General features: G+C 42.8%; 3 protein-coding genes across 2 annotated transcripts in view; all 3 read left to right on the top strand.

Annotated features, from left to right (window-relative positions):
• Nucleotides 1–25601, top strand: part of LOC118649174 (zinc finger protein 239-like) — a 219845-nt gene that overhangs the window by 29873 nt on the left and 164371 nt on the right.
• On the top strand, nt 272–18563 carry LOC118649195 (zinc finger protein 420-like). Its single transcript, XM_036296051.1, has 5 exons — nt 272–431; nt 5401–5548; nt 9314–9440; nt 14235–14308; nt 15500–18563. The coding sequence occupies exons 2-5, from the start codon at nt 5534–5536 to the stop codon at nt 17264–17266; spliced, it is 1983 nt and encodes a 660-aa protein (XP_036151944.1). The 5' UTR covers nt 272–431; nt 5401–5533; the 3' UTR covers nt 17267–18563.
• Nucleotides 25302–25601, top strand: part of LOC118649167 (zinc finger protein 91-like) — a 29370-nt gene continuing 29070 nt past the window's right edge. The window contains exon 1 of the mRNA XM_036295975.1: nt 25302–25477. The gene's annotated coding sequence lies outside the window, so the exon portion shown is untranslated. The remainder of the gene's footprint in view (nt 25478–25601) is intronic.

Genomic DNA, 25601 nt, shown 5'->3' with positions numbered 1-25601 from the left:
ACATTACAGTCATGAGGTTGCAACGAAAATAATTGTATGGTTGGGTCACAACACGAGGAAGAGTATTTAAACGGCCAGAAGGTTGGGAACCACTGCCATTGGATGAGGTGTAGGGACCCGGGGCTGCCCCCTGGCTCCTGCCCCGCCCTCCCTCCCTCTGTCCCTGCACAGGCCTGGCCGCCGGGCTCGGCCCCGCCCCCACCGCGGAGCCGCTCAGCTCAGGCTCTGGCCCCGCCCACCCCGCAGGGAGGCGCATGCGCAGTTCCTTGTAGAAGCGGAAGCGGCTGTGAGGGGAAGGTGGCGGTTCCCCCTGAGGAGGGTGTTTGTCTTTAAAGCTGACGCTCCCCGTCCCCCTCCCCGCAGGGAAGGCTGAGGGCGCTGCCGGCGCTGAAGTCCTTGTTGGGGTCCCCGCCCCGGAGCCTCTCTCAGCGGTGAGTCCGGTCCCGGGAGGCTGCGCGGTGCGGGCGCCACGTTCCTTTGGGAGGAAACGGAGGCCCGGCCCGGGGTCTCTCCGCCTGTGGCTGTGGCCTCCGCCTGCCGCGCGGTTTTCCCGCTGAAAACCGTTCCCGGGGCCGCCGGTCCTCCCCGCGGGGCTGAGAGTCTGGGTCAGGGGGTTCCCGCCCTTAGCGCCCCTCCCCCCGCCCGGCGCTTCCCGCCCAAAGGGCCCGGATGCCTGCCGTCCTGGGGTCTGCACCCCCCTCCTAGCCCCACCCCCATTTAATAAGGGGTCTGCGTGCCCGGGGAGCACAGTGTCCATGGGGGGGCTCAGGGGGAAGGACGCGGTGTCCCCTGAAGTCGCGACCCGCCCGCAGGGAGGCGCTTTGTGGGCGCGGTGACTGCAGGGGGCGGGGGCCCAGGCTGGGGGGTCAGGAGAGGGAGTGAGAGACAGACACGTGGGCGGGAGGAAGGGCAGCGAGGGGTCCACAGAGAGGGGCCCATAGTGGGTTTGGAGGGGGACTGGACGGCGACTGTAGGAGTGAGGGGGTCACTGGAGAATGTAGACTGAGGAGGAAGGAAGTGGAGACACAGGGAGAAGGGGGAGCCCCGAGAGAGGAAGGGGGGCTGAGAGGGAGCGGGTCCTGGGGAGCAGAAGTGGGGCCCGCACAGGAGGAGGCACTTGAGACAGAGACACTGGTTCAGAGGAGAAGAGTTGGGGAGCGAGTGCAGGGACAGAAAGGGGGGCTCAGGGATGAGGGAGCAGAGGGAGCAGCCCTGAGTCAGCAGCTGTGGGAGCGGACAGACGGGAACAGGAAGCAGAGGGGCCATGGGCGTGGGGAGGGGAAGACACAGACGTGGGTGGAGATGGAGCCTCAGAGACCAGGAGAAAGAGCCCCTGAAGGGAAGTAGGTTTCAGGAGTTTCATGGTCCAGGTGTAGGACAGACAGAGAGAAAAGAGGAGGGAGGCGGGGGCACACAGGAAAGGACCGCAGTGGAGAGAAAGGGAGCAGGAGACAGAGACAGATCCACAGACAGAAATACATAGTAGTGGGAGGATGGGAACCCTACAATTGGTGAGGGGTGAGCTGATGGGATGTGGATGGTTAAGTTTTTTTTTGTTTGTTTGTTTGTTTTTGTTTTGTTTTGTTTTGTTTTAATATATATATTTTTTTATTGATTAAGATATTACATATGTGTCCTTGTCCCCACGTTACCCTCTACCCCCCATCCCCCCCACCCTCGCTCATGCCCTCACCCCCCCGTTGTCCATGTCCATTGATTAGGCCTATATGCTTGCATATAAGTCCTTTGGTTGATCTTTCCCCCTTACCCCCACCCTCCCCTACCTTCCCTCCAAGTCCCGACAGTCCAATCAATGCCTCTCCGTCTCTGGATCAGTCCTTGTTCATCAGCTTATGTTGTTCATTATATTCCACAAATGAGTGAGATCCTGTGGTATTTATCCGCTCTCAAGTTCCATCCATGCTGTGGCAAATGGTAAGAGTTCCTTTTTCTTCTTCCTCTTCTTAAAGAATACCTTTCAGCATTTCATATAATGCTGGTTTGGTGGTGATGAACTCCTTTAGCTTTTTCTTATCCGTGAAGCTCTTTATCTGACCTTCTATTCTGAATGATAGCTTTGCTGGATAAAGTAATCTTGGTTGCAGGTTCTTGCTATTCATCACTTTGAATATTTCTTGCCACTCTCTTCTGGCCTGCATGGTTTCTGTTGATAAATCAGCTGACAGTCGTATGGGTACTCCCTTGTAGGTAACTGACTGTCTTTCTCTTGCTGCTTTTAAGATTCTCTCTTTGTCTTTTGCTCTTGGCATTTTAATTATGATGTGTCTTGGTGTGGTCCTCTTTGGATTCCTTTTGTTTGGGGTTCTCTGCGCTTCCTGGACTTGGAAGTCCATTTCTTTCACCAGGTAGGGGAAGTTTTCTGTCATTATTTCTTCAAAAAGGTTTTCAATATCTTGCCCTCTCTCTCCTTCTGGTACCCCTATAATTCTGATGTTGGTACGCTTGAAGTTGTCCCAGAGGTTCCTTACACTATCTTCATATTTTTGGAATCTCTTTTCTTTTTTTTTTTAGGTTGGGTATTTTTTGTTTCTTTGTATTTCAAATCTTTGACTTGATTCTTGGGATCCTCTTTTCTGCTGCTGGATCTCTGTAAATTATTCTTTATTTCAGACAGTGTATGCTTAATTTCTAGTTGGTCCTTTTTCATGTCCTCCATGGTCTCACTATACTTATTGAGGGATTCATTAAATTTATCGGCGGTTTCCATAAAATTCTTGAAAAACCTTATAACCGTGGCCTTAAACTCTATATCCAATCGTTTGCTTTCCTCCATTTCTGCCATTTGTGACCTGTTTCTTTGTCTCCGCATTTTGGCAGCTTCCCTGTGTTGATAGAGTGGCCCTGTGTGCCTGGTGTCCTGTAGGGCCCAGTAGCTCAGCCTCCCCAGTTACCTGGGGTGGACACTCTTGGTGCACTCTTGGTGCCTTGGTTGTTGTAGAATCACTGGGAGGAATTGACCTCCAGGCCAATTGGCTGTGAGAATCAGCTGTGTCTAAAGTGGGAGAACTTCTGTGCTGAAGACACCCTTCTGGGGCAAGACTTGCTTCAGTGGGGCTTTGGTGCTCACTGAGTCTGCTCCCTGAGTGCGTCCCTTATGGATCTGAGGAGTTGCAGTCTGGATGGACCCCCTCTGACCACTGGGTACAGTGGCTCCTGGATCTAAGGAGGTGCTAATTCAGCCTCTGCCTGAGGCCACACAGCAGGAGCCACGAAGAGGCTCAGCTGTGAAGCAATGCAAGCCGCTGCGGGGCCTTGGGCCTTCTCTTGGAAGTTCCAGGTCTGCCTGGTTCGGCTGCAGTTAGGTACATTCACATGCAAAAGCCTCTGCCGCAGCCTGGGTGGGGCGGGGTCTCAGGGAGTCAGAGGGTGGAGAAAGCAGCCATGGCCGATTCTCCGCCCGGAGTCGCGCGTCTCAGTGTTCCGGTAACGGCTGCAAGCACCTCTGAGGGAAAGCCGCCCTCAAGTTCGCTCGCTGCCGGACAGACCAGCCTCTCCCCGTATGAGTCCTGGGTCCCCAGAGACTTCCCGGAACCGGAGTTCAGAGCAGTCAGGAGTTTGTGATTCAAAAAGACAGCCGCGTCCTCAGGTGCTACCCCCTTTCCTCGCGCGCGCGCGCCGCCGTACCTCTGCACTTCACCTCCGCAGCTCCTCTGGCTCTCAGCGTGCTTTTCTTTCCTTCTAGTTGTGGAATTTACACTCAGCCAGCCTTCCTGTTGTTCTGGATGATGTTTGCTCAGTCCTTTGCGGTAATTTTCAATTGTTGTGTGAGGCGATAATTTCCCGGTGTTTACCTATGCCGCCATCTTAGTTGGATGGTTAAGTTTGATACATTGGCTTCTGGCTGTATATGTTTAATTTAACAACTATGTTGTTTAAACAGATTTGAATGAGAGTTACAAATCTCCCGTTCATAAGGCTTGCAATTGTATAATTATTTGCTTCCATTTGCAACCTTTATTCACACAGAGGGAGAGACTCGTATGTTCCTGATGGGTCCCTTGTCATTTTCTGAGAAGGATGGCTAGAAGGAGGTGACCTGGGACAAGAAATGACTGAGTATGCCCCCACATGATGCTATCTATATCAAGGAATATTAGAAGCATCAATCTTTTTTTTGATCCAGGAATTTGGTTTTTCTAGCTCTGATATTTAATTCATGTAAATGGTCATTAACTTCTGAAATCACCACTGGTGACATCTCACACTCACCTCTTATTATTGTTTTCTTAATATAATGTGGTCTCCACCTTTTTCAAGCTTTAAACCTAGAAAAAATTACATTAAAAAGAAACAACCCTAATTGTTTTCGGTTTTCAATATATTGTGTGCACTTCAGATTCTGAGCCCTGCATCCTTTCTACTGTCTATCACACCTTCAGGCATTGGTTGGTACTTAGTCACATGAGGTGATCTCAGCATATACTTGGTAAGGATGTCTATGATCTTTTTTAAAAAATATATTTTTTTGTTGATTTCAGAGAAAGGAAGGGATAGGGAGATAGATTGGAATCTCCATGATAAGAGAGAATCACTGATTACCTGCCTCCTGTACACCCCCTCCTGGGGATGGAGCCCCAAACCCTTGCATGTGCCCTTGACCAGAATTCAACCTGAGACGCTTCACTGTGCAGGCAGACACTCTCTCCCTTGAGTGAAATGGGATAGAGCACAATGTCAATGATCTCAGCAGTCAGAAGCTAGTTCTGTGAGTTGGTCCAATGTTCAGCACTTCTTTCCTTCTCTTCATGCGATTTGTAGAATTAGTGTCTGTGAGCCACAAAGGAGCTGTTCCCCTAAGTCCCTCTTGTCCATTCTCTAAAAATTTTGAAGGATGGACTGGGTTGAACTCGAACTTTGTTCCCACAGAGCCCATCTATTCATGGTGAAGTCATTTGATGAGCATATTTCAATAGATAACTTTCCCCAAAGGCTTTAGCATGAAGATCTATTCTCCGTAATTTCCTGGGACAAGAGGGAGGAAATCTGCCTGGGAAACCTGCAGGTGTACAACTAACTGCTTCACCCCCTCCCACTACTCAGAGGTCTCAGGGGTGCTGGGTCTGATGTCTGGTACCCAGCGCTATTGAAAACAGCTCTGGGGGAGCTTTACAGGCCCCAGGAAAAAACTAGTTAAAGATGCCCTGTCATGGACTTTAGGGCAGACTTTTTCAGGGAAGGTTAGGGGTGCTGTGTTGGATTTGCAGTTACAACTGGGCAGTATGTGCTCTCATTGCTGTAGGAGCGTATGGATATCTTTGGAAGGGCAGACACATGAAGACAGAATAAAACCCCTCACTGTGTGGTCTCCATGTAGGAGCTCATTGTTCCTGACACTCCTGTGACCAAGGACAGGAGGGGTGGCCCTTTCCTCATTTCCAGGTCCTCCTGACTGTGAGTGTGAGCTGAGCTGATTAACAGGCTGTGGGGACGCCTTTGAAGGCACATTCTGTGACTCCTCAACATACTGTCACCTGAGGAAACAACCCAGACCCCCGATCAGGACCAGGACCAAATGGCTGCTTCTCAGGTAAAAGAATGGTCCTCTCTCAGAGGCTATGTTTGCCTTTCCTTGAATATATGTTGATATATTTCTCTTTCTCTCCCTATGCCTGTGTCCCCCTCTGCTGCCCTTGTTACAGAATGTCCTCTTACTCACAGTGGGCTGACTCTGTGCTGCTTCTCCCTCTGCTCAGTCATCCCTAAACCCCCCTTTCTGTGCGTGCACTTGCTCCCCCCAATTTATCTCCTCTGAACCAGTCTCCCTGTCTGAAGTGCCTACCCCTTTGTTGCCTGCACTTGGGTTCACCAGGACCCATCTCTCTTTCAGCCCCCCTTCATCTCTCTGGGCTCCGTCCTCTCCTCCATATTTCTCTACTTCTGATGTTCTTGCCTTTTTTGGTTGTTTTCCTTTTCTTATTTCTTTCCTTTTTTCTTACGATAGCCAGTGAAAGCAGTTTCTATATTTCCCTCTCTTTTTTTTCCCTCAATTTTTAAAAAAATATATTTTATTGATTTTTTACAGAGAGAAGGAGAGAGGGCTAGAGAGTTAGAAACATCGATGAGAGAGTTCAATCAGCTGCCTCCTGCACACTCCCGTTGGGTATGTGCCTGCAACCAAGGTACGTGCCCTTGGCCGGAATCAAACCTGGGACCTTTGAGTCCACAGGCCGACGCTCTATCCACTGAGCCAAACCGGTTAGGGCTCCCTCTCTCTTTTTTTAATATGTTTTTATTGATTTCAGAATTGGAAGGAAAGGGAGAGAGAGAGAGAGAGAGAGAGAAACATCAGTGAGCAGAGTGAATCTTTGATTAGCTGCCTCCTGCACATCCTCCACTGGGGATCCAGTCAAACCTGGAGTGTGTCCTGACCAGGAATGCAACCTTGCCCTCCTGGTTCATAGGTCAACCCTCTACTTCTGAACCACTCTGGCCGGGATATACTTCTCTCCTTTTTCCCAGAGCCTTCTCTGCCTTCATTTTTTGCAACCTCCACAAGGTAAGGAAGCATTCCCACCTTTAATTAATGACTCTCAACTATTAAAAACATCCCTTTTATGACAGATCCACCTGGGAAGGCATTCATGTCTAACATCTCTATTGGGATAGGGTCAGAGGCTCTTGTGTCTTGAAGAAGGGAAATGTAGGTTTTAGGCTCAAGTGGCTGCAGCATCAGCTTTTTATCAGGGGTAAGAAAATGCACATTTTACTGCTCAGAATAGCTCACAAAGTTCTAAGAAGAGTAAATAAAAGAGAGTCACTCACTAGATTAGTACGAAAGACTTGGTAGGTAAATATACTATTAGCTTACAGAACAGGAGAGGTACACATGCATTGACACGTGCAAAAATTAATGTTTGTTTTTGATTATTTCCTCATAATTATTTATTTATTGATATATTTTTGCCAGTAATGCCAACAGTGGTGACCTGCCCTTCCATGTGCCTCAGTCAACTGATGCCCATTGTCTCACTCTACCTCAGGGGTCCTCAAACTATGGCCCGCGGGCCACATGCGGCCCGCGGAAAACATTTATCCACATTTATCCGGCCTGCCAAGTGTTTTTGCCACCGCTGCCTGCCCTGCTTAGCAGCCGACTCGTTCCGGGCCCGCAGTGCACATGTGTGGAATGTCTGAGGGACAGTGAACTGGCCCCCTGTTTAAAAAGTTTGACGACCTCTCTCTACCTGATGTTCACGTGGCAGAGGTGCTGCACTCACTCACCGTAGAGTTAATAGTCCCCCTTTCTCTGTAAGAAGGGTTAGTAGGGGTTTAATCAAAGTTGTGCAAAGACCATCACTTCACATCTGGAAATGTCCCTCTTAGTTTGTGTTTCCTTTTGAAAATGAAGGACTTAACGTTTATTTCCTATAGATCATTGGCTTTTTCATGGGAGCTTAATATAATCAGGCCTTGATTATTTAAATTTTCATTATATTTTATACTCATGTAACGGACATACTGTACATGATCACTTTTTGTATTTTCTAGAAAGTTTCCAAGAATGATATTATTAATGTGTGTTCAGTTACATTAAATTTCTACAACATAGCTCTGCACTGATGACACATAAAAATTTTGAATGAAATTTAGTAGTAAGAAAAATTAGTTCCACCAGGCTGGTGTGGATCAGTGGTGGAGGTTTTGATTCCTTGTCCAGGGCAAGTAGGTCCTGGGTACCCGTGGTAGGCAGCCAATCCATGTATCTCTCTGTCTCTCACATTTCTCCCTCTCTCTCTCTTTCTCTCTTTCTCTCCCCCACACACACCCTCTCTCTAACCTTCCTTCCTCCCCTCCTTGTCTTTCCCTTTCCTGGCTCTACCTCCCTGCCTTCCACTTTTGAAAAGTCAATGCTAAAAATCTCCTCAGGTAAGGATTTACAACCACAAAAAGGAAATAATAAGTCTAACTTGTTTTGTATCCTTATGTTTCTCTCCTTATTGTGTTTATAAAACACAAAGGGGAACATACACAAATGGATTCATGAGATTTACAGAATCACTAAACCATCTTGATTTCATAGTAGTGAAGTGTATGTCTCTATGTTTAAACGGTTAACATGATTTCAGCTATTTTTTCTTTTTTTTTTTTAAGAACATTTTTATGGATTTCAGACAGGAAGAGAGAGGTAGAGAGAGTTAGAAACATTAGTGATGAGAGACAATTATTGATTGGCTGCCTCCTGCACAGCCCACACTGGCATTGAGTCCAGACCGGGAATCAAATCTGACCTCTTGGTTCATGGGTCAGCACTGAACCGCTGGACCAGGCAGAATAATCTTATTCTAAGATTACTCATGTGAAATTTTCCACTAAGATTATGGTTCATATGTGTCCTATTTCATGACAACTGTAAATTCCATTAACGACCATTTTAGTTCTAAGTTTGGTATGAATTTTTTCTTCTGTTTTCTTTTTTTGTGTATTCAGAAGTATGGCACCTGATACGGAAACATTGACATCAAAGTAAAAAGTGAGCTTGTTACACATGTGGAAACACAGGCCCCATCTGAGAATCTGGATCAGAATCTGTGTCTTCATAGGAGTTCATTTCATAGTGGTTGCTTTACACTTGAGAAGAAGTCGATATACTTCCAACCCACCATCACATTTACAGCTGAGAAATATACACCACTGACCCTGAACAATGCAAACAAGCACTTAAAAAATCCATATGCCTGTGTCCATTTCTTAATTTAATTTTTTTAAATATATTTTTTTATTTCAGAGAGGATGGGAGAGAGAAAGAGAGAGAGAGATAGAAACATCAGTGATGAGAGAGAATCATGGATCGGCTGCCTCCTGTACAACCCCTAGTGGGGATCCAGCACGGAACCGAGGCATGTGTCCTTGACTGGAATTGAACCTGCAACTCTTCAGTCTGCAGGCCGACACTGTATCCACTGAGCCAAACCAGCTAGGCCTATGTCTTAATTTTAAAGTTTATTTTCTTATAAAGAACAATCTGTACTGTGGATCTGTGTACATGTGGGAGGAGTGGAACCCTGATCTCGGTGAGGGGTGAGCTGATGGGATGTGGATGGTTAAGTTTGATACATTGGCTTCTGGCTGTATATGTGTACATGTGTCATCCTCATTTGTCAGTGTCAGAAAACAGAGAATGTTACTGATCAAAGTGATCTCAAAGTACACACAAAGATCACCCAAAGTGATCTTATTGGGTGATTCAGGATACTCCCCTAGGACCCAGCCTCTTCTCCTAACACTGTTTTCATGTTGGGTGACATTATGAACTCCACTGGTGACCTCTTGGTAAATGTGTCTTTTATTTCAGGGACCGTTGACCTTCAGGGATGTGGCCATAGATTTCTCTCAGGAGGAGTGGGAATGCCTGGACCCAGCTCAGCGGAAATTGTACCTGGACGTGATGTTGGAGAACTACAGCAATCTGGCTTTCCTGGGTGAGGTTGACTTGCTTCCGGAGTTGCTACTCCACCTCTAGGGTTTTATTTCCTTTATTATATTAACATCTCTGAGGGGCTTCTGCTTTCTATGGTAGATTTTTGCTCTCCAGGAAGAAATTGGGCCCTAGCTGGTTTGTCTCAGCGGCTAGGCTCAGTTGCCTGCAGACTGAATGGTCCCAGGTTAGATTCAGGTCCAGGGCCAATGCCCAGATTGCTGACTGGCTCCCCAATAGGGGGTGGTCAGGAGGCTACAGATCAGTGATTCTCTCTCATCATTGATGTTTCTCTCTCTCCCTCTCCCTTCCTCTCTGAAAGCAAGAAAAATATATTTTTTTTAAAAGGAACAAATTGGGGATTTTTTTTATGTAGAAAAGAAAGGCTTTGTTATATGAATTAGGAACTCAATATTTGTACACTTTACATTCTGTCTACATGAAAGTACTATCAGAAAATAATGCTTTCGGCCGAAACCGGTTTGGCTCCGTGGATAGAGCGTTGGCCTGCGGACCGAGGGGTCCCAGGTTCAATTCCGGTCAAGGGCATGTACCTGGGTTGCGGGCACATCCCCAGTGGGAGACGTGCAGGAGGCAGCTGATCCATGTTTCTCTCCCATCGATGTTTCTAACTCTCTATCTCTCTCCCTTCCTCTCTGTAAAAAATCAATAAAATATATTTAACAAAAAAAAAAAAGAAAAGAAAAGAAAATAATGCTTTCGAATATCATTTGGTAAAATATTTTAATATTCTGTCATGTCTCTGGCCAGGGGACAAACTGGATTTGAAATGGGAAAGCTTCTATCAAAATTCACACTCTATTTCTTTTATCTTTTGATTTTTTAAAATTTTGTTGAATTCAGAGAGGAAAGGAGAATTAGAGAGAGAGAGATAGAAACTTCAGCTGGGCATTAATTGATTTATTTGTATGTGCCCTGCACAGAGATCAAACTGTAGCTGGACAAGCGGAATGAAGTTAACTAGAAGAGGACATTCTGCCAAGAAAGGACGGGAGCCTTCAAGCAGGCCACGTCAGAACAAAGTCTTGCAAGCAAGACTTATTGTTCAGAGGCAGAACTTTCCTTGAGGTGATAAATAGTCCATAAGGGCGTGGAAAGTTCAAGGGAGGGCCCACTGCTGCAGTTGGAAAGAGTCTTTGTATAATATAGGAAATTAATAGTGTAATGTATAACTTAGCTCAGATGATCTCATAAGCATGCCTGTTAATCATTGTCACTTGCTGTACTCCATTGTTATTTGCTGTACTCACTGAATAAAAGCCATGAGGGCTTTGGGGGCTTTTGCTACTTGCCTGACTAGCAATAGCCCTCTGCTTCTCTAAACTTAATTCTGCATGGCAAGCTCATCTCAGCGTCTCCGTTCACAAAGAACATCAATACAAACCTACAACTTTATTATATAGGTACAATCCTCTAAGCAACTGGGCTACCTTTGCAGGCAGATTGGATTCTTTCACTTACTTCTATGTATCTAGGTTTCTATCATGTCTTTCCATGGCTTGATGTATTATTTCTTTATAGTAGTGAATAAGACTTCATTGTATGTACTTCAGTATATTTATCCATTCACTTGTTGACGGACCTCTGCATTGGTTCCAATTTTTGTAAATTATGAATAAGCAGCCCCTTATAGGCTTTTGTGTAGATAAAAGGCTTAATTCTTTGGTTTAAGAGTAAGGAGCCCAATTACTGAGTGTATATTCAGTTTTATAAAAACCTCCAGAGCATCTCTTCAAGGGGCTGTAGCATTTGGCGTTTTCAGCAGCAGTGATTGGAGTTCCAGTTGTTCCACCATCACAAAGGCATTTGGTATGGTCAATGTTCTGGATTTTATGACCTGTTCAATGGTGGTTTACTGTTGCTTGTTTGTGCTCTTTGTTACTTCTCATTGTTATAATGTGCATTTCCTTAGTGTCATAAGACGTGCAGGATCTTGTCACACTGATTTTCTATGTGTATATATTTTGTAGTGCTGTGCATTAAGATGTTTGGCCCTTTTCACGTTGGTTGTTTTGTCCATGTTGAGTTTGAAGTCTTCCTTGTGTGTTTAGCATAATTGTCCTGTACATGTTGACTTTTTTATTTAAATATATATATTAATGTCAGAGAGAAAGAGAGAGGAAGAGGGAGATAGAAACATCAGTGATAAGAGAGAATCATTGATCAGCGGCCTCCTGCACACCCCCTACTTCGGATCGAGCCCACAACTTGGTATTGTTCCCTGACCAGGAATTGAACTATGATTTTCTGGTTCATAGGTGGATGATCAACTGCTGAGCCATGCCAGCTGGGCCATGTTGACTGTAACAAAATATTTTCTCAGCCTGTGGCTGCTTCTTTTTTTTTCTGTTGAGATTGCCATATTTATTGTTCTTATTTTTCCTTTAATGTTTGAGTTGATACATTGGATGTTTCCGTTTTAATACAATGGATTGAAATACAAACTTGGTTATGTATTTTCCTTTCAAAAATGTGAGAGGTATGAGATTAATGTAGTTTTATATTCAATAACATGGAAGTTATATTTGCAGCTATTGTGTCATTTCTGGAATAAACACATAGTGAGTCTTGTCTTGAAGGACATGAGTTGAGATATAAATTTTGTCTCCTTACACGTCAAGTCAAATGAAGTCATTTAATTGATTTTAAACTAGGGGCCTGGTGCACAAAGTCATGCAGGGGTGTGATCCCTTGCCCTGGCTGGCCATCGCTGTATCGCCCAGTCCCAATCAGGGCCAGTCGGCTCGGGGGAGGGGTTGCGGGAGGTTGGGTGGCTGTGGGAGTTTGGCTGTAGGAGCTCACTGACTGCGTTGTGTCTGTCCCCTTGTGGTCAGTGTGTGTCATAGTGATAGGTCGAGCTGTCGACTGGTCATAATGGTCGCTTAGGCTTTTATTTATATATATATATATATAGATGGTACAGCATCATTATAAAAATAGTCCTTTTTTTCCAGTCCAGTATCTTTACTGTTGCAAATAGTGCTGCAGTGGATATATGGGTGGGCATATCTTTTTGAATTTGTGTTCTCTGTATAAATCCCCAGAAATGGAATCATTGTGTTACCTGACACTTGTTTGTAAATATTGGAAAACCCTCCATCATGTTTTGTTAGTGGCTGCAACAATGTGTTTATAATCCTGCTGAGAGTGCATGAATGTTCTCATTTCTCCACTTCATTGGTAATACTTGTTTTTTTGATTTATGGATGATTGGCATCCTGTTAGGTATTTGGTGGTATTTCATGGTGGTGTCCATTTGCATTTCTCTGATGATGAATGAGTTGAACATCATTTAATATGTCTATTGGGAATCTTTATATCCTGTTTGGGAAATGTCTATTCAGGTCCTCTGCCCATTATTCAATCATATTGACTTTTGGAACATCGATGAAGAGAGAGAATCATCAATTGGCTGCCTCTTGCATGATCAGGATCTAGCCATCAACCCAGGCCTGTGCTCTGACGTGGAACCAAACCATGACCATCTATCTAGTTCAGTGATGGCGAACCCTTTGAGCTCGGCGTGTCAGCATTTTGAAAAACCCTAACTTAACTCTGGTGCCATGTTACATATAGAAATTTTTTGATATTTGCAACCATAGTAAAACAAAGACTTATATTTTGGATATTTATTTTATATATTTAAATTCCATTTAACAAAGAAAAATCAACCAAAAAAATGAGTTTGCGTGTCACGTCTGACACGTGTGTCATAGGTTTACCATCACTGATATAGTTCCTAGATCAAAGCTCAACCACTGAGCCACTGCTGCCAGGCAAATTCTTTGATGTTTTAAGTTGAACATATATTTCACTAATGATTCTACTGTATTTTTTAATTCTGGTACTATATTTTTCAGTTTCCCCTTTGGTGTGATGTTTATAAAATACTTTCTCATTCTAGTTTTACTTTGGTTATATAATATTTTGGTGACATTATTTAGTTGTCTTTTTTTTTTTTTTTTTTTTTTTTTACTTTTGGGCTTTAAGATATTTCATTCCATTCTTTTTCAGGTAATTAATATATTTCCATTAATGTAGTGCCAGTTTGATGACATTTATTTTGTTTTCTTGATGGTACACTTTTTCTGTTTTTGGAATGACGTGATATCTTTTGTTGGGACTCCAGAATTGTATAGTAGCAGACTTTTGATCATGGTTTCTGTAGGAGAAAATAAATGATAATCATCTGTGGAAGAAATTTTTTCGGTCCACACTATTTTCAGGATTTGTATTCTTGGTTCGGTTGTCTTTTTAATTTCCCAGTTGAAATGTTCTCTGTTTCTTTCTCAGACCCACGGTATCTTTTCAGGCTTCATATACATCTTCAGTACCGCAGTCTTTGTGGTACTTGAACACTTTCTCATTATTTCTTTGTAGCAGCCACTACAGAGTACTCACTGTGTACTGCCATTCTGTTCTTACTCTGTGTCATGCACAACAGACACATGTTCTTCAAGGTGCTTCAAAACAGGGAGATCATTGAACACACGTTTCCCTCATCTCTCTTTCCCTCCAGCGAAGAAACTGGGAATTGGCAGTGTTTTTATAATATTGCCGTTTTGTTTCAAGGTGTTTGAGCAGGTATCATTAGTAAATGTAAGCAATTCTTTGTTCCTCTTTGATGTGAGTTTTCTTCATTGTACCTGTCTTGAGCTTTGTTTGAATTCTTCACTTGCTCTTGTAGTACTCCAAAATGTCATTTGGTCAATACTTGCTGGTAAGTTCAAAGTGCACTCACCTGATTGTCAAAACCTAAATATTTCTTTTCTTTCAGCTCTTTCATGTAAAGGTAACCATGCCTTTATGCCAAAGCCCGGAATACAAGATTTATTCTCTGAAATAATACTGGTAAGATATAAAAGGTGTTGCTTTGACAATGTATTCTTATAATGAAAGCCTTTGAATTTGAGGAAGAGTGTGATGATAACAGAAGATATTAATATAAAAAGAACTAATCTGAAATAGTCCAATATAATAAAAGTGTAATCTAAGTGTCCGACCATTCCATCGACCATTTGGTCGACCCTTCAACCAGTCGCTCTGATGCGCACTAACCACCAGGCGCAGATGCTCCGACCAGTAGATTAGCTTGCTACTGTGGTCCGGCTGTACTGGGCGAGAAGGCTGGACACGCCCTGGAGAAACACACTGATCTACCAATGGTACCTCCCTGGCTGCGGTCCTTCCCTGTCTAGCTAGCCCCCATCCATCCCAATCGGGACTGTGCTATCGCCCTCCAGTCCATGGGACCCCACCCTGACATGATATCATGCACCGGGCCTCTAGTTATTATACTTAAATTCTTGTTACCGAACAAGGTCACGTGTATTAAGGCATTTGAGAAACCTCCCAATTTAAAGTCAGTTATTTTGGGAGATCTGTGTGTTTATGCACATGAGGGTCGAAAACGACTTTTTACTGTTAGGCATTTTGGAAAGAAAATCTGGATAAACTAGGAATTCACATAGTCTGTAGAGTAAATAATCATTTGAATTGTTTAAAATGTAGGGTGAAATTAAACTTTCATTCAATCATTTCTAAAATGTATAGATTTATAATATGCCTATAAAATTAACATGTGCTCTATTTGACAATCTTTTATGATTTTTTTATTAAAAAGTATATTTTTATTCATTTCAGAGTGTAAGGGAGACAAAGAGGGAGAGGAAAACATCAGTGATAGAGAGAATCATTCCTTGGCTGCCTCCTGCATGCCTCCCATGGGGGACCGATTCTGAAATCAGGGCATGTGTCCTCACTGGAAATGGAACCATGATCTTCTTGTTGAGATGTCGAAGCTCAACAACTAAGACATCCTGGCTTGGCATTTTGGCCGTCTTTTAAAAAAGGATTCATCCTTCCTCTGACAATGTTTTGTACTTTTTTTTTTTTTGTCTGTAAGTTTAATATATTAGGAAAGCTTTTTTTATACAACTATCTTGGTTTAATACCTAACAAAATGGTATTATGGAACAAGTGTACATGTTTAATGAAATTATAACTGTGGCTAAAGGCCTTTCTATCTCCCATTATCACCAGAGTACACATAATGGAGATAGCAGTTATCAATGGATTGAACATTGGAAAAAGTTTAAGCAAGAATCATATATTAATCATCGGACGAGGGAACTTGCGGAGGACCATAATAAAAGCGGAAGAGTCTTTGACCGAATGTCTAATCACAATATATGTCAGGTTATTCCTATCGCGGAGAAGACACGCAAAGAAAGTAAATGTGTCAGGTCTTTTCAGCAGTCTTCAAATTACACTGAAGAAGAGAATATTCATGCTAGAGAGGAGGCTTACAAATGGAATCCATGTGGGAGAGTCTTCAGTCAAATATTCAATCTAAATAAAATGAAAAAAATCCATAATGGAGAAAAACCTTATAAATGTAAAGATTCTGGTAAAAGATCGAATTGGCCTTCAGGTTGTATGCTAAATCAGAAAATTCGTACTGGAGAGAAGCCTTACAAATGTAAAGCATGTGGCAAAGCCTTTAAATGTCATTCATCTCTTATTGTACATAAGGGAAGAATTCATACTATAGCAAAATTTTACAAACTCAGGGAAGATGGAACAGGCTTTAGTCAATCCTCAAGACGTAATCAACATCATAGAAATCATAGAGAAGAAATGACTTACAAATGTTCAGAATGTGGGAAAGCCTTTAGTTGGCCCTCAAACCTTATGACTCATCAGAGAGTTCATACTGGACAGAAGCCTTATAAATGTAGCAAATATGGCAAAGCCTTTATCAATTCCTTTTACCTTAGTCGTCAGAAGGTTCATTCTGGAGAGAAGTCTTATAAATGTAGAGAATGTGGCAAAGCCTTTAGCCGGTCCTCACACCTTACTTATCATCAGAGAGTTCATACTGGAGAGAAGCCTTATAAATGTAAAGTATGTGGCAAAGCCTTTCGCTGGCCCTCAAACCTTATTGGGCATCAGAGAGTTCATACTGGAGAGAAGCCTTACAAATGTAGAGAATGTGGCAATGTCTTTAGCCAGTCCTCCTCCCTTAATCTACATCAGAGAGTTCATACTGGAGAGAAGCCTTATAAATGTAGAGAATGTGGCAAAGCTTTTAGCTGGCCCTCCTCCTATAATCTACATCAGAGAGTTCATACTGGAGAGAAGCCTTATAAATGTAGAGAATGTGGCAAAACCTTCAGTGATTCCTCAAAACTTTCTCGTCATCATAAAATTCATACTGCAGATAAGGTTTATAAATGTAGCGCATGTGGCAAAGCCTTTAGCCAGTTCTCACACCTTAAAAATCATCAGAGAGTTCATTCTAGAGAGAAGCCTTTTAAATGTAGAGAATGTGGCAAAGCCTTTAGTTGGTTCTCACACCTTAAAAATCATCAGAGAGTTCATTCTGGAGAGAAGCCTTATGAATGTAAAGTGTGTGGCAAAAGCTTTAGCTACTCGTCAGATCTTAATCGTCATCAGCGTATTCATACTGGAGAGAAGCCTTCTAAATGTAGAGAATGTGGCAAAGCCTTTAGCCAGTACTCATCACATACTAGTCACCAAAAAATTCACACTGGAGAGAAACCTTATAAATGTAGAGAATGTGGCAAAGCCTTTAGCCACTTGTCAACCCTTACTAATCATCAGAAAGTTCACACTGGAGAGAAACCTTATGAATGTAGAGAATGTGGGAAAGCCTTTAGCAGGTCCTCAAATCTTATTGTACATCACAGAATTCATACAGGAGAAAAGCCATATAAATGTAGAGAATGTGGCAAATCCTTTGTCACCTCCTCAGGCCTTACTAGGCATCAGAGAGTTCACACTTGAGAGAAGCCTTGTAAATGTAGAGACTGGCAAAACCTTTAGCCAGTCCGCATCCCTTACTAAGCATCAGAGAATTCACACTTGAGAGAAGGTTTATAAATGTAGAGGATATAACAGCCTTTCATCAGTGTTCCTGCCTTACTGCACAGCAGAATTCATACTTGAGAGAAGAGTTACAGATGTGAGGAGTGTCCTAAGTCCTTTACCAGCTGTGAGAACTTACTGAACATCACAGAATGGATACTGGCAAGAAGCCTTACAAATGTGAAAAACATAGAAAAGCCTTTAAAAGGCATTCATGTCTTGCTGTACCTGAGAGACCTCATAGTAAAGACAGTCCTTACAAATGTAGAGTTTGCTGCAGACTTTACACATAGCTCACAATTTACTGAACATCAGAGATTTTATAGTGGAGGAGAAAGCCTTACACTAGAAAACACTAGAAAACTAAGAAATCAGGAATCATTATAAAGAGAAACAGCATTAACGAAGTTTTCATCTAAGGATTTAAGCTTCAATGGTTGAAGCTACATTAAGAACGATAAAATGAGGTCTTACAAATTATCAGGCATATGTCAAACCCTAGAGAGAAGGTAGGGAAGGGTGGGAGTAAGGGTGAAAGATCAACCAAAGGACTTGTATGCATATAAGCCTAACTAATGGACACAGACAACAGGGGGGTGAGGGCATGAGTTGGGGAGGTCAGCATGGTTATGTTGGGATAAGGACACATACGTAATACCGTAATAAAAAATTAATTAAAAAATATATATACTTTATAAAACTCCAAGGGATTTATGCCTTAAGATGTAAAAACTTTATCCAAGTATGTAATTGATTATGAATTTTAAAGTATCACTAAATTGGCTACTAGATAGGTAGCCAAAATGCCTTTCAGATACTGCTCTAAACCAAAATGTTTATTATACAGTGTACTCCAAACTTTAAATGTAGTTAGGTAATGTTTGTATACTTGAATATATCAAAAGAATTGATGTTTCCAGATGTACAATTACTTAGGATGTTATCTCATTTATTTTGAAGTCTTTTGAGAAGGAAATATTAATGTGATTCTACTCCCATATCACTTGATGCTGCTGTGTTTTATTCCTGGTGTATGTGTGAAATCATGGGATTGATTGTTTCTGTCCTAAAGATCTGTTTGCTGTTGTACATTATATGGACTTCATTTGTGTACACTTTCCCATGGAATATTGGGTACATTGTAAAGCGCACTATTTTCTTCTATTAGAGAATAATCCTTGAATAATCTTTTAAAATAGTTCTCGAGTTTTGTAAATGATGTCATCAAAGTTACTTCCTTTTCTGTGCCAATGTGTTCAGCTGAAAAGTTTTTGAGGGTGTTCAATTTGTGGTTGTCACATTTAGGTGACCAGAGCTACCTTCAGGACAGTGCTGACTGTGTAATAGATTTTCCATAATTAAGATGAATATTGCAATACCAGTGACGTTGTTGTACCCAAGATTCAGAATCGGCATGAACTCTGCTGGTGGAGAGAGGACACCTTTCCCAGGCTGCAGTGCTGGCTGAACTCAGGAAAAATAATTTTATTTCTTTCATTTCCTATTTCCTGTTCCTTTCTGATTTTTCACCTTGTCTTCTAAGCTGCCATTCCTTTTGCAGTGCTATGACCACAGCATGTAAAGCTCTTCCTGTCCCACATCAGCCTGTCAAGCCCTGTGTAGATTCTGCTTAATAGTTTCGAATTTATAATGCAATGACTGACATCACAATTTGACGAATATTTTGCTTTCTATTCATGAAGGAAGTAGCCCACCATTCAGGTTCTCATGCTGATACCTATATTTTTAATACTAATATTACTTTTGGAATACCACAAATTGGCATCTGTGTACTTAGTAATTGGGATGATTTCTCTTGTCCTGATTTTCATTGGAAACTTTGAGAATTTCTCATTGTTTTCCTGTTAACTTCTTCATTGGGATGGAATTAACCCATATTAAACAGGTTTTATTCTCACTTTTTTCATATATATTTTTTTTTATTGATTTTAGAGAGGAAGGGAGATAGAAACATCAATAATGAGAGAGAATCTATTCTCACTTTCTTGAATGTAGGTTAATGTTGGTTATTCTTTCTAGAGGAACCCCAGAGACCATGGCAGCTTTGTAGGTGAAACCTTTTATTAATTTGGATGAAAGTTATTTTTTATATTCACAGCCTGACCAGAGGTATGTCCATTGCCATTAGCTGTCCCTGGAGTGTTTTCCAAACCATCACTGTAAGTTACAGGGACAGTAGGATAGCAGAGATTAAAATGAAAGCCACACATTTATTCTGTGTCCAGTGCTGAATTTGTACAAGTTTGTAAACATCAGTTCCTAAGCATGTGCCTCCCAAAGGACTGAAAAAATGATTGCAGAGACAAGATGTTCAGTATTCTACTCTACTTTCTGGCATACTCATGGAGCATTCCTATATATGTGTGTCTCCTGATATTTTGTGACTGGGACTCATCTGGACCACGGGCTTTATGAATTTGTTCTGTTAATTGACATACTATGGGATCCAGACCTTTCAAAGACTTCAATCGCATCTAGACAATATTTCCATTTTCTGGTGCAGTAGTGAGGAATGTTGAGGTGTATTGATACCAAATACACATAAGATATTTTTTTTCTCATGTGGCCATTAGGAAAATAGATGAAGCAGACACTGCCCCTTGAGTTAGCAGAATTCTGTCTTCGTTTTGTTCAGAATGCATATTCTACTGCTTTGGGGTGAAAAGTTATAAGTCAGAGGTTTCAATCGTTTTATCTGATGGCACACTTGAACTAATTACTGAAGTTCAGTGGTTCACCAAAATAAATATATTCCCAGTCTTCCAAAAAAAAATGTCTGATTTTGATCCATGCACACCACACAGCTATTACTGTGTTGGCTGTTGTCACTTATTTTATTCGACAATCTATGGGTAATATAGTCTGTGCTATTGACTAAACAGTCACTGCTGTTTGTTTTAAAAATTCTTGCAGCACACCAGTTTGCACGTGTGACACTCCGGTTGATAATCTCTGGGGTAAACGTATAAAATCCCGGGGCAGGCGGGGAAAGGTCACGGGGGGAGGGGAGGGAAGGAGATATATGTAATACTTGAAACAATAAAGAATGTACATAAAACATAAAATCTGTCTTGTCTAATGATTCCTTTAAGACCACTTTTCCTTATTGATTTATTTGTTTGGGAGATCTATCCATTGATTTCCATGGGAAGTTAAAGTCCCCTCCTATGATTGAATTAATTAATTTCAAATGCCAATAGCTAATATACCTATCAATAATCATGTACAATGTAAATGTTTTAACTGCTTCAGCCAGAATACACAGGGTAGCTGAATGGATAGGAGAACAAGACCCTTAACATATGCTGTTCACATGAGGCAAAGGCTGTTTCTCCTATCAGTGTCTCCCCCGCCCCCCCACGTTGGTTCCTGCGCATTTGTGCACATTAATACATCAGTACACATGTCTCTTATTTCCTGGTTTGTATAGAGTTGCCAGGGCATCCATCCAGGTGGGGCCCCTAAGCAATTTTTACCGACCAACCTGGATGATAGTCCAGAGCAGCCGTGGGCAAACTAAAGCCCGCGGGCTGGATCCAACCCGTTTGAAATGAATAAAACTTAAAAAAAAAAAAAAAAGACCGTACCCTTTTATGTAATGATGTTTACTTTGAATTTATATTAGTTCACACAAACACTCCATCCATGCTTTTGTTCCGGCCCTCCGGTCCAGTTTAAGAACCCATTGTGGCCCTCGAGTCAAAAAGTTTGCCCACCCCTGGTCCAGAGCCTACTTGCAGTCTCTAGTCCCTGTGTGAATAGACACCCCTTCTCAACGTGATCACCTCACCAAAGCCTGTGGCTGAGTTCCATGTTACTGTCTCATGCAGGGATGTGTAGTAAGGATATTAATTCATTATGTGAACATAAAAGCAAACAGTAAAACTAGCTCTCAAATGTTTACTAGCATCATTTAAACCCAAAATAATTTTAAACTTGAAATATACAAGGTAATATTCATTATTCTCTTTACTGTAGAAATTCCTAAGATGGTGCTCGTCGATTTTGCATCAACCAGATTGCATCTGTATGTTCCACAGACATTTCTAAAAGCTTATTTCCAATACAGGGCCTCTTGGTTTTCTCAGAAATAATAGGAGTTTTGAAAAATTTTAAGTATTTTTATTTTACTATGTTATGGTTTTATATTTATATATTAACTTTTAAAAAATTTTTTTATTGAATGCAGAGAGGAAGGGAGAGAGAGAGAGACAGAAACATCAATGGTGAGAGAGAATCATGGATTCCCTGCCTCCTGCATACCTCACACTGGGGATGGAGCCATCAAGCTAGGCATGTGCCCTGACCAGAGATGGAACTCTGACTTCCTTGTTCATAGTTCTATGCTCAACCACTGTGTCTAGCCTTTTAGGCTGGTTTTATTTTTTTAAATAAATGTTTATGCTGAGATAGATGGAAAGTTTTGAAGATACATTGCTATTGGACAAAACAAAAAAGGAAAAACGGAAACTCCTAGGACTCAGCTTACTTCCACTCATATGTATGTACTCACTACACAGTGTCCTGCTATTTGTCTATAGGTGAAATCTTTTTCAATGAAACATACTTCATATTAGAGGCTCACTAACACATATTGTGGTAAAAATTATTGTGGGTATAAAGGGAGATGTAATTATTGGATATTTAATCGATGGTTTTACTTCTCTTTTAGGCTTACATTACAGAGAATGTACCACCATACAAACTGTTGCAGAAGTAATGATTCCTTTGTTGTTGTTTATTTTTGACCCCTGGATGTGCCCCAATCTGGGCTCCAACCCGCAATTCTGGCACATTGGGATGGCACTCCAGCCAGCAAAGTTACTCCTTGGCCAGGACAACATTAATGAATCTTTTTGTTGTTTTGAACCCTCACCTGAGGCTGTTTTTCCATTGGTTTTTAGAGAGAGTGAAAGGAAGGGGGACAGACACAGTGAGAGAAGCATCAGTGTGAGAGAGACACATCCATTGGTAACCATCTGCTCTGGCCAGGGTTCCAGCCTGCAAGGTAGGTATGTCCCCTTTACTGGAATCAAAGCCAGGGCTCCCAGTCCATGAACTAATGATGCATATCCACTGAGTAACACCAGCTGGGGCCAGAATTAATGATTCTTGAGCCAAAAATACGTCCCAATGTCTTCTTCATTTGACAGGTTTGTTATTTATACATGACAGATAATTCAAAAATAGAAAACAAAACAAAAAATAGGGGGTGCTGGGGCAACAAAATAGGTTATAATTATGAGAAGTGGTTATAATTGTAAGAAGTGAACTTTCTGGCCCAGCCTGTGTTGCTTAGTGGATGTGCACTGACTATGAACCAGGAGGTTGGATTAGATTCCTGGTCAGGGCACATGCCCAGGTTTCCCCTTCAATCCGTAATAGGGGGCATGTAGGAGTCAGTGGAACATTGATCTTCTCTCATCATTGATGTTTCTTTCTCCCTTCCTCTCTGAAATCAATTAAAACATTCTAAAAAGTAAATGTAGTTTCTCTTGCTTTAAAATCCTTATCTAAGGATATTTTTTTCTATTGATCTTAGAGAGAGTGTGCGGGATAGCGGGGAGAGAGACAGAAACATTGATATGAGAGAGACACATTAATTGGTTGCCTCCCTCAGGCACACAGGACAGGCTGGAGACCAAACCTTCCACCCAGAGACCAAACTTGATTGGGAATCAAATCTGTGACCTTCTGGTGGGAGGGACGGCACTCTAACCCACTGAGCCACACCTGCTGAGGTGCAGATTCTCTTTGAAGGGACATATAATAAATGTGATGTTACATTGTATTAGATGTGACTGACAAATATATCACGATGTAAAGTTTATCTTAAAGGTAATTCACACCCTGTCCTCTTTGGCTCATTTGTCTGCATGTAGTGCACTCCACCAGAAGGTTGCAGGGTTGATTCCTGGTTCCACAAATTCCTGAATTGGGTGTGTGATTCCAGATCTCAGGGCTCCTTAGGGAGGCAACCAATGAATGTTTGTTTTCCAATTCTATGTTTCCATCTCTCCCATCCTCTCTAAATTCAGTTTTTTTTAAAAAAAAACTTTAAAAATATCTTCAAAGGAAGGTATTTCCCAGCTCACAGCAGCCCCAGAGAACTGCCCTGCCAGCTGGAGGCACCTGTGTGTAGGAGCCTAAGTGAAAACAGCAGAGAAGGGCTCAGCCACCCTGGAGTTATGTGCAATGATGAATTTTGGTTGATTTAAGGTTTGGGTGTTTTATTCCACAAGGAAGACTAGTAAGAGAAAAGAGTTCCTGAGATTGAGGTGCTCAGTAATAAAAACCTAACACGTGTGACATGGCCTTGGGACTGGCTACTGGACAGAGGCTGGAAGGAGACTGTTAGTGGAGGCTGCAAGTGAAGGAACTAGGATGGAAGTCTGGAAGGATAGGAAATCGTGTTGTTTGCTGTTTTTTGTTTTGTTTTGGGAAATCATGTTTTGATCTAGTGAAGAAGTTCACAAACCTTTTGCCAATAGCACATGAAGCAGAAGAAACACCTGGTCAACTCATAGACTCAAGAAATACTCTACATGTTTCTAAACAGGTCATATCTTTAAAGTAAATACAGTTTCAAAATACTCTAGGGGATATCTATATTCCTGAAAATACTGGAAAGTAATCAAAATTTGAAAATGGATATAAGATTAAAGAGATAATAATTATTATAACTTTTAAATATTGTTGATTTTTAAATTATTTTCTATCCCAAATATAATGAATACTAACAAGAGACATTGTACATTATGGTAAATGGCCCATTATCTAGATCAGGGGTCCTCTAACTACGGCCCGCGGGCCACATGCAAATACAAATATTGTATTTGTTCCCGTTTTGTTTTTTTACTTCAAAATAAGATATGTGCAGTGGGCATAGGAATTTATTCATAGTTTTTTTTAAAACTATAGTCGGGCCCTCCAACGGTCTGAGGGACAGAGAACTGGCCCCCTGTTTAAAAAGTTTGAGGACCCCTGATCTAGATTATAGAGACTGCTAAATTAAAGACATTCATTTCAAAATGCACTCCCAGAACACAAAAACTTCGAAGACTACAACTTACAAACAGAAAATTTTTATCCCTTGAAAAATACCAGATGAAAATATCTCCCCCACAGTGTTGGATTGAATCTGATCTCATCAGGGGCCTAACCATGAATGGATACCTGGGTCTGTCTCTGACACCCCCACCCTCCTGCTTCCCTAAGTCAAGCTGCCTCTCCCTTCAGTTGGGGAGACAGGGAGGGGCTGAGAGAGCTGGCTGCCCTTCCCCTCCCCGCTCCTCATTGAGGGTTTAAGGATCCAGGCGAATCGGAGGCAGAAAGTTTCTGGTTTCACCCCCAATCTGCCCGCCTTTTGAATTCCCTGTAACTTCACTGTGAGAATGTGCTCCCGGCTTGTGAAGATCCTGGGAAAGACCCCTCCCTGGGACACCTGCAGCTGAAGGGCAGACCAGCCAGTAGCTCTCAGCACAGCCTCTGGGAGCTGGGAAACTTCTGTGTGAATTCCAGGTTCCTCCTCCCTCTTTATGCTTTTGCCACAGCTGCCATTTACTCGCTAGCACCCTAATAAAGGAACAGCCCCTCTATCTGGGGTGCCTTGTGCCATCAGAGGGCACCTGGCCCTTTCCTCCCTTTAAAGAAGTAAAATAAACGCCCTCCCTCTGCTCCTGTCTCTTCTCTCCCTTGTGAATCCTTTCGCAGCCGCGTCACCAGCCAAAACCCTGACAATGACGTGGGAAACTCCCCCAGGAAGGGCTGTCCCTGTGGGAGTAGGTGCGGGGACCCGGGGCTGCCCCCTCGCTCCTGCCCCGCCCTCCCTCCCTCTGACCCCGCACAGGCCTGGCCGCCGGGCTCGGCCCCGCCCCCATCGCGGAGTCGCTCAGCTCAGGCTCTGGCCCCGCCCACCCCGCAGGGAGGCGCATGCGCAGTTCCTTGCAGACGCGGAAGCGGCTGTGGAGGGGAAGGTGGCGGTTCCCCCTGAGGAGGGTGTTTGTCTTTAAAGCTGACGCTCCCCGTCCCCTCCCCGCAGGGAAGGCTGAGGGCGCTGCCGGCGCTGAAGTCCTTGTTGGGGTCCCCGCCCCGGAGCCTCTCTCAGCGGTGAGTCCGCGTCCCGGGAGGCTGCGCGGTGCGGGCGCCACGTGCCTTTGGGAGGAAACGGAGGCCCCGGCCCGGGGTCTCTCCGCCTGTGGCTGTGGCCACCGCCTGCCGCGCGGTTTTCCCG

Source organism: Myotis myotis, unplaced genomic scaffold (assembly GCF_014108235.1).
Source record: "Myotis myotis isolate mMyoMyo1 unplaced genomic scaffold, mMyoMyo1.p scaffold_m19_p_28, whole genome shotgun sequence".
Lineage (NCBI taxonomy): Eukaryota > Metazoa > Chordata > Mammalia > Chiroptera > Vespertilionidae > Myotis > Myotis myotis.
The sequence above is the reverse complement of the archived record's forward strand: the minus strand, read 5'-3'. Positions and strand labels throughout refer to the sequence as shown.

Coding starts and splice junctions, on each gene's coding strand:
- LOC118649195 (XM_036296051.1), top strand. Junction 9,441..14,234: donor CAGCAATCTGGCTTTCCTGG/GTGAGGTTGACT, acceptor CTTTTCTTTCAG/CTCTTTCATGTAAAGGTAAC. Junction 14,309..15,499: donor TATTCTCTGAAATAATACTG/GTAAGATATAAA, acceptor CATTATCACCAG/AGTACACATAATGGAGATAG.